This window comes from Thamnophis sirtalis, unplaced genomic scaffold (genome assembly GCF_051295495.1).
Source record: "Thamnophis sirtalis isolate CommonGarterSnake01/CBP01778 unplaced genomic scaffold, rThaSir2_p1.2 scaffold_3, whole genome shotgun sequence".
NCBI lineage: Eukaryota > Metazoa > Chordata > Lepidosauria > Squamata > Natricidae > Thamnophis > Thamnophis sirtalis.
The window spans coordinates 23682606-23692168 of NW_028261383.1; the positions used below are offsets into that span (position 1 = coordinate 23682606).

Consider the following 9563-nt stretch of genomic DNA (forward strand, 5'->3'; position numbering starts at 1 on the left):
CCCAATAAACCTCTAAACCTCTATGGAAAGGATGCACAAAAACCTTGTAACCAACCGACACACTGTATGTAATTGAAGATGGCTTTATGTTGTATGTTTTGTTTGTCTATGTCTGTCTAAAAATAAAAACTTTCTTTTAAAAAAGAGAGGGAGATAGAGTGATAGAAACAAGAACAATAAGGCCCCCAAAAGGAGAGTTTTCAACCCAGGAAGGTCTAGCAGCCAGGGCAGAAATTTTGTAAAATAGAAAATAAATGTATAGTGTGCAATTTTCTGTGCCAATTCTTTTAGATAGGTCATTTTCTATGAGCTTTCAGTCAGGTTTGAAGCAAGCACATTTCCCAAAATTGTTTGCAGTCATGATTGTGCCTTAGTAGATAATCAAAGACTGCTCATTTCCAATGATTGCTTCCTGAAGCTGCCTTAGTTTATTGCATCCAGGATTTGTGAGGCCAAATTTAGATTAACCAGTATACAAGCCAGGCTATGAACATTTTTGAAATTGCACACAAGGAGCCCTGGAACTCCTAGTAATGCAGTGGAAAACCAGTGCAACATATTCTGCTTCAATGGGCAACTGGGCACCATCATTTGTGAGTCACAATCAGAAGTTGGGTTTGGAAGTCTCTTTAAAAAAACCAACCAAGGAAAGCTTTATGTCAGGAATCCTCAAACTACAGCTTGTGGGCTGGATATGGCCCGCCAACACAATGTATCAAGCCTGCAGTGGTAGGATTGAGCCCTGCCCTTGACTTACAGGCACTCCTTGTATGGCTGGCTTTTCCCGCCAGCCTTACCATTCCTCTTCCAGCCATTGGCCTTATATATACCTTGCAGAATCCAGCAGCTGAGCTGTGTGCTTCTGTTCATCGCTGTTCACAAAGGTAAGGACGAAGGGCACGGGCCGGAGGGTGGGTGGGGGAGGGGGAGCTGGCAGATGGGTGAGACTGGTGGTGGGTTTACTGACAGGTAGTGGGGGAGCATGTGGGAGACCGTGGCATCGGAGCCCTTCTGGGGTGTTTCCTGAAACCGGTCTTGCCTGCGAGGGGAGCACGTGGGGATCACACACCACTTCCAGACCAGTTTGGGCAGGGGCCAGAGAGCTTGGCGAGGATGACTTGCCTGAAAAGACTATGGCAGAGCCTTGCAGCTTTTATCTGCCATATGGCCTCTGGATAAGGCTCCTCCTCCTCTTCCCTTCCCCTTTCCACAGTGTCCTGTCTAAACACTCAGGCCAGGGAGCAATTCCAAGGAGGTTCCTGACCGAGGAAGCTCAGACTGTAGCTTGTGGCTTGCCCACTGCATAAACTGCTCCCCTCTGTTTCAAAACAGCCACCCAGCACTTCTCTCGGGTGCCTAGCAATAGCAATAGCAGTTAGACTTATATACCGCTTCATAGGGCTTTCAGCCCTCTCTAAGCGGTTTACAGAGTCAGCATATCGCCCCCACAGTCTGGGTCCTCATTTCACCCATCTCGGAAGTATGGAAGGCTGTCTCAACCTTGAGCCAGTGAGATTAGAACCGCTGAACTGCAGATAACAGTCAGCTGAAATGGCCTGCAATACTGCACCCTAACCACTGTGCCACCTCGGCTCTTGCCCACTTAGGCCCAACAAGCAGCTTTTCTGAGAACCCGGGGGAAGGGGAAGCAGACGCGCCGGTGGAGGAACAAGCTTCGATTGCTTGTCGGTGCAGCTCCAGGCAGAAGGGATTACTTTGGCCCTGAGCTGGAGCAGCAAGGAGGCAATGGCAACGGCATGAAGGGAAGCCCCGTGACTGGACACGCAGCCACCAGAGCCTGGAAAAAAATCAGCATGTTTGGCACTACTGGCAGGATGGGCCTGGCCACCCTGATGAAAGCCCTCGAGGTGGGTGGGGCAGCCTGGTGGTCATTGGCAGGAGACAAAACATGCGGGTGACCCGTGAAGGGGCTGTGAAAGGAAGCGCTCAGGATGAGGCTGCTTCCCCGGAGAAAGCGGTGCAGCTACTGATAATGGCAGGGCGTGTACCAAAAGAGCAGCTCCTCGCATTGTGGCTGCTGCAATAAGTATGAGAAGCCCAGCCAATGTTTTGAGCACGGTTAACATCTCCAGCCCAATGAGTTTAGGCCTCTCTGTTCTCATAACCAGCCTTTGCTTTGTGGAAAGCATGCCTTTCCTTCTCCAAGCATTGCCAACCTCTGCCCCCATTAAAAGCAACAACCGTAGAGCAAAATCTTCACGCATAAAAAGAATATTGAATTGCTGTGCCAACCACTCCCAAATACCACTCCTTTCCCCTAAGTTAGGACATTCAAAAGGCCTCCCTCCTGTGTGAACCATCGGGTTTTCAGCTTTTCCATGAACAACTGGGAAGCCATTCTGACTAAAGCTTTTGCTGCATTGGGAACACTGATATGGCTTTTCTCCAGTGTGGATCCTCTCGAGCATAATTCTACAATCTTTGCTTTTCCCACAATAGACAGGTTTGTGGATCTTTTCCACCACTGACATTATTGCATTCTCAAGGACATAAAAAATACTCTCAATTCCTTGTTGGAAGGAGCATAGTCACCATTCCCGAACTTCTGGGTTGCCTGTAGGGCCGTTTTTCGCTCTCCAGAGCCTTCAGGGAAGCTCCTGAAGCCTCTGGGCAGATGGTATAGGCTGTTTTTGCCCTCCCGGGGTTCCTAGAAAGCGTCTGGAGCATGGGGAGGGAAAAAAAGCATGCCAAAAGTGTGGGGAATGCTGGTCGTACTTCTGGTCGTACATATCTGCACGCTGGGGTCGTGCACATGGTATTATGGGTGTGGGTACTCCACAGCACGCCCCACCTGCTCTCCTCCCCGCTTTTGGCACACGATCCAAAAAATGTTAGCCATCATTGATATACGTCCTTTCCTCTGTCCCCAACTTGAGGTTCAGAGATCATCAAAGGTAAGAAGGAGGAGGGTGTGAAGTCGGGTGGGGTGGGAGTCAGATGTAAGGGGGGAGTGAATGGCCAAGGGAACTCAAGGGTTAGGATAAAGAGCACAAGGGTGTCTTGGAGAGTGGGGGAGGCGTATGGATGCCTATGGCAAGCAAGCCTGGTTTTGCGCTAGGCCTCCAAGACTTTCCCCCAGCTCTGAGTAGACAGTGTTCTACCTAGCGAATCGCACATTTGATTAATGGCATCAGGGAGAGCAGGAGAATTCGGGTAATTAAGGAAAGAAATTCCACTTAACAGCCATTGGAACATGCAACCATAATTCAAGGCACATAATAGTTATATCTTGAGGACTACTTTTATGCGGGCTGTGGAATTCTGGGGCTGAAAATCAGGTTAAACCAAGGTAGAAGACTGAAACTCCACATGTGAGAATTCCATAATCAACAAACAAAAGCTCCACCCCAAATTCCTTTTTGAGGAATTACACTAATTCCAGAAAAGGAAATATACAGAAGGTTCTGTTGATAACCAGAAACTAGTAGTTAGCCGTTTTCCAATTTCCTTTTCACTCTACTTACAACTTTAATCCTGAGAAATGTTTGAGCAAAATGAATCAGGCAAAAATTCAAACAATAAATTCTTACCTACATTTTCAATGGGAGATCACAAATGAAATTCAAGCATTCTCTAAACTCATCTACCTTTCTTCATATAGATTACCGTGTGTAATAAGGGATGATTTATACTTGAAGTAATGTCTGCAAACTGGACGTTTCAAAGATTTATCCAAGGTGTGAGTCCTTTGGTGTTTCACCAGGGTGGAACTCAGACTAAAACCTCTCCCTCAATCAGGACATCCAAAGGGCTTCTCTCCTGTGTGAGTCCTCTGGTGGGTCACCAGCCTGGAAATATCACTAAAACGTTCCCCACAGATAGGACATTCAAAGGGTTTCTCTCCTGTGTGAGTCCTCTTGTGTCTCACCAGATTAGAATCAGCACTAAAGCTTTTCCCACAGATAGGACATTCAAAGGGTTTTTCTCCTGTGTGAGTCCTCTGGTGCATCACCAGGCTGGAACTCCGAATAAAACATTTCCCACAATCAGGACATTGAAAGGGTTTCTCTCCTGTGTGAGTCCGCTGATGTGTCACCAGGTTGGAATTCTGACTGAAACGTTTCCCACAATCAGGACATTCAAAGGGTTTCTCTCCTGTATGAGTCCACTGGTGTTTCACCAGAGTGGAATTATCACTAAAGCTTTTCCCACAGATAGGACATTCAAAGGGTTTTTCTCCTGTGTGAGTCCTCTGGTGTATCACCAGAATAGAACTCTGACTAAAACCTTTCCCACAATCAGGACATTCAAAGGGTTTTTCTCCTGTGTGAGTCCTCTGGTGTGTCACCAGGATGGAATTCTGACTAAAACATTTCCCACAATCATGACATTCAAAGGGTTTCTCTCCTGTGTGAGTCCTCTGATGTGTCACCAGGTTGGAATTCTGACTGAAACGTTTCCCACAATCAGAACATACAAAGGGTTTCTCTCGTGTGTGAGTCCTCTGGTGTGTCACCAGAGTGGAATTATCACTAAAGCTTTTCCCACAGATAGGACATTCAAAGGGTTTTTCTCCTGTGTGAGTCCTCTGGTGTATCACCAGGTGGGCATTTCGACTGAAACTTTTCCCACAATCACGACATTCAAAGGATTTCTCTCCTGTGTGAGTCCACTGGTGTTTCACCAGGATGGAACTCTGACTAAAATCTTTCCCACAATCAGGACATTCAAAGGGTTTTCCCCCTGTGTGAGTCCTCTGGTGTGTCACCAGGATGGAACTCTGACTAAAACATTTCCCACAATCACGACATTCAAAGGGTTTCTCTCCTGTGTGAGTCCTCTGGTGTGTCACCAGGATGGAACTCCGACTAAAACATTTCCCACAATCACGACATTCAAAGTGTTTCTCTCCTGTGTGAGTCCTCTGGTGTGTCACCAGGATGGAACTCCGACTAAAACATTTCCCACAATCATGACATTCAAAGGGCTTCTCTCCTGTGTGAGTCCTCTGATGTGTCACCAGGTTGGAACTCCGACTAAAACATTTCCCACAATCACGACATTCAAAGGGTTTCTCTCCTGTGTGAGTCCTCTGGTGTTTCACCAGGCTGGAATTATCACTAAAGCTTTTCCCACAGATAGGACATTCGAAGGGTTTCTCTCCTGTATGAGTCCTCTGGTGTATCACCAGGTGCGCATTTCGACTGAAACTTTTCCCACACTCAGGACATTCAAAGGATTTCTCTCCTGTGTGAATCCTTTGGTGGCTAACCAACCTGGAACTCAGATTAAAACCTTTCCCACAGTAAGGACGTTCAATGGGTTTCTCTCTTTTGTGAGTCTTCCGGTGTTTTACCAGATTAGAATTATCACTACATCTTTTCCCACATTCAGGACATTCAAAGGGTTTCTCTCCTGTGTGCGTGGTCTTATGTCTCAAGAGGTGGGAATTACTAATGAAACTTTTCCCACAATCTCTACACTTACAAGGTTTCTCCATGGAGTGAATCCTCTGATGTGTTACCAGGCGGAAATTACAATTGAAACTTCTCCCAAAGTCTGGACACTGAATGGGTTTTTCTCAATTATGAGTCCCCTGGTGGATCACCAAGATGAAATCATAACTGAAGGTTTTCCGACAACCAGGGCATTAAATGTATGTGAGTCTTCCGGTGTATCACCATGCTAGAATTGTGAGTTTCCCATAATCAGGACATTCAAAGGGTGTTTCTTCTGTGCGAGTTCTCTGGTGTCTCTTGAGATGGAAATTTCTAATGATGTTTTCCCCACAATCTAGATACTCATAGAGTTTCTCCCTGGAGTCAATCTACTGGTGCATCATCACCAGACCTAAATTGTGACTATTTTTTCCCCACACAATCAGGACAGTCAAATGGTTTCTCTTTTGTGGGAGTCCTCAGGTGCTTCACCAGGAAGGAATTCTCACTGAACCTTTTCCCACTGAAAGGATTTTCAAATGGTTTTATTCCTTTGTGTGCATCCTTTAGTGTCTCAAGACCTGGGAATTTCTAATGAAACTTTCACACAATCTGCACAGTCATATGTTTTCTCCCTCCTGTGAGTTATCTGATATAGCACCATGTTGCCATGCTCAGTAAAGCATTTACCGCATTGGGAGCACTTTTGTGGCTTCCCTCTTTTGTGGAGGTGCTTCCATGAACAAGGGAGCTTTTGTGACCATAGTTTTTGCCACATTCAGGTAATTTGTATGGCTTTCCATCTCCTCTTGTGCATAATCAGCTGTGATTTGCAATCTGTGCTTTTCCCACAATAGGCAAATTTATGAAGCTTTTGCACCACTGATATTCTTGAAGAGGTAAAAAAATATGGACAATGCCTTGTTTAAGGGTGCTTTCATTCAAGCCATCTTCTTCCTCTCAGGGAGAGCCCTGCATTCCTGTCCCTTCTACGTGGCTTTACTATTGATCTTTTCCTTCGAACAGACTTCCAGATATTTCCTTCTTTTGCTGAATTATGAATAATCTCCCTTCCACTCTCATTTAATTTATCCTTGAGCTCTGCATAATCTGCTTATTCTTTCTTTATTTTTGCTCTTTTGTCAAACAGCTGCTGGAGGAGGAGAAGATTTGTATGGTTTTCTGCAGGAAATGGAAAATATTTTGATTTTTGGCTTGATTTTCTTCCCTTTTCAACACTGATTGTTGTTTATAGTTGTCCAGAGTGCTCTTATTGCCATCCTGTTCATCTGTAAGTTTTAAAAAAAATGTAATTGTTTATAAAATGGTTAGAGATGAGGTGAAAAAAGAAGAAAATTATACACCACTTTTGCTCATGAAAGTCCTCAGCTACAAATAAGGGCAGAAAATACTGTCTACAACCCCTCTGGTGACTTCCTTGTTCAAATAGTCCTCAGTTAACCTACCACAATTGGAATTGATATTTGCATCACTAAGCAGCTCAATCATTAAGCACCATGTCACATGAGAGTGCCAACTTACATCTGTTCCTCTGTAGTTTTTAAGCTAATTACTGTGGGTTGTTAAAGGCAATTTCATATGACAGCGATTTGCAATTTCCTGCCAGTATAACCACTGATGTTGCTTGTCAGAAGCTATTTGGGAAGGTCACATCATATATGTGCAACTATTGGCAGACCCTGAATTGGTGCAACTCCTTTTCCTGCATCTTCAAAACCACAGTCACTGCTGACATGCGGTCACGGAACAAGTGCTGGGATTAACACAAATTTTGTGAACCAGGTGCACGTCTGCTTCTACTGTGCCATAGTAACTTTGAAGGCTCAAGGAAGAAGTGGTAAGTGAGGACTCCCTGTGCAACCAAAGATGGATTAAGCACAATTGAACCTGGCTAATACATGGATGGGACAGGAAATGCCATACTTATTGGAAAGACATGGAAATTTAAAAAAAACTTGTAAATTTTATTCTTCTGTCATTTTCAATATGTGTGGATTACAAACTATATTAAGAGGGCAACTTCAAGATAGGGGAGACTTTAACTACCCTGATATCAACTGGGAGACAAAGTCTACAGCAAGTAGGAGATTGAATAGATTCCTAAACAACTTAGCTGACAACTTTGTTATCCAAAAAGTAGAGGAGGGAACTAGAAGAAATACTATACTCAACCTAATTCTTACTAACAGAGAACCGATAGAAGGAGTTGAAGTTGTTGGGACCTTGGGTGAGTGACCACGTCTTACTGGAATTCAATATAATGCAAACAAGCAATAGAATATAATCCAACAAGTGCCTTAAACTTTAGAAGAACTGGACTTCCTGTGGTGACGTCATTGTGCTCGGAGCTGAGGAATGGGAGCTCTCCTAACCTCTAACTCTAACTTCTTCATTTGGTCTCATTTCTGAGTGCTATGGATCCTGAAGGGACCAGCTGATTAAGGGGGAAACTCTGAAGACGCTGGGGTGATAAGGCAAATCCCCCAGCGGTTAGGAGAAACCCACTAAAGAGACAAGGATCTATCCTGCCATTTGGTTAGGACCGGAGCGATGGTGACCGCATAAGAAGGAAGCAGAGAGAGAAAGCAGTTGAAATCGAGACATCTGTTACTATTATTGACAACCCAAAGAAGAGGAGGAAATTGGCAGAGAGGGAGAGCTGGAAAGAAAGAGGCTCTGGGAAGGAGACTGTTTTTGCAGTTCAGAATTTTGCCGAAAAGAAGTGAAAGCATAGGCACTGAGTTGGAATTGACAGCCTGAATAACTTGAAGGAATTGGCCACAGTGAGAACGAAAACCTGGCATGGACAACAGGTGTAGAACATAGTAACTGCCGAGAAGACTTGGAAGGCACAGAAAGGATTGTTTAACAGTCGGGTTGGTGGTTGACTTTTTTCTTCTTGCTCTTCCTTCTACTGCTTTGTTTTTCCCAAAGAATAGTTGAACTTACAAGTATTTGGTATTTATTCACCTCGGAACTTGGAATGGTGCCAGAGACGGTAGAGAGGGGACTGTTTTGAAACGATAAGTGGGCGTCTTTACTCACCCCCCTTTATTTCCCTTTCCTGCTGGACTTGTTGTATTAACTGATTGACACTAACAGTGATACTGAGTAGAGAGTGACACCTAGTGGATTATAAATTTGAACCGTGAAGTCTGATCCAAGAAAACCAATGGTGGCATAAGCTGATATAGGTTCACCAACAAAAGCGCAAAACCCTTTTCCACGCCGACAAAACCGCGGAGGGCAAACCTGCAACGTCCAAAGTGCTCAGCAAAATGTCACCCTAACCCGCCGACAAAACTGCGGATGGCAAATCCGTGCCGTCCGAAGCGCTCAGCAAAATGTGACCCTAGTGCGCCGACATCAGCATGCCGGTGCAATCACGTGCACATGTTGTCAACTGTCAAACCATCATGTGCACGTTGCAACTGTCAAAGGTGTCAACTGTCAAACCATCGCGCGCACATGTTGCGATTCAAAACGCTGTCAACTGTCAAAGCTGTCAACTGTCAAATGGCTGAAACGTTAAAATGCAGGTACCGTCGCGCGCACAGGTTGCAGTTCAAAAGGCTGTCAAGTGTCAACTGCTTAAAATGTTAAAACGCTGAAAGAATCTCACACTGTGCAAAGGAGAAAAGAAAGATAAAACCTGTATAATTAACTGCACTGTGCCACTAAAATTAACTCTCAATATTACTTTAATTTAAAGTGACTCCATGGATATGATAAAGTCACAGACAGGCAAACAACAATTGCTCTATGAAGGGTATAGATATCGACAGGACAAATTAAATTTAGATAGGTCTTCTTCATAGAGGTGCATTAAAAAAGAGTGTGCAGGCAGACTTAAGATGAAAACAGATGGGACATTACAAACAACTACTGAACACATGCACGCTCCAGATACTGCCAAAAATGAAAGTGAGAAAATAAAAGCAACTATACGCGAACGAGCTGAAAATAGTGTTGAAAAACCACGCCAAATTATTCTGAATAGCACAGCAGGAGTCTCGCTGGAAGCAGCCCATCTTTTGCCAACGGACTATATAGCGAAAACGGAAGAGGCCTGATGTCACCAATCCTAGACCACAATCTGTTCAAGACATTATTCTTCCGGACACTATGAAGGTGACAACACAT

At 44.6% G+C, this 9563-nt stretch overlaps 1 protein-coding gene across 1 annotated transcript; it reads right to left on the reverse strand.

Annotated features, from left to right (window-relative positions):
• Positions 1 to 26: 26 nt before the first annotated feature.
• On the reverse strand, positions 27 to 7794 carry LOC106546916 (uncharacterized). Its single transcript, XM_087708417.1, has one exon. It carries the CDS (start codon positions 5459 to 5461, stop codon positions 3752 to 3754), a length of 1710 nt encoding a protein of 569 aa, XP_087564543.1. The 5' UTR covers positions 5462 to 7794; the 3' UTR covers positions 27 to 3751.
• Between the last annotated feature and the right edge of the window lie 1769 nt (positions 7795 to 9563).

Excerpts from the sequence above, each read along its gene's own strand:
- LOC106546916 (XM_087708417.1), bottom strand. The coding sequence starts at position 5,461 with ATGGAGAAACCTTGTAAGTGTAGAGATTGTGGGAAAAGTTTCATTAGT.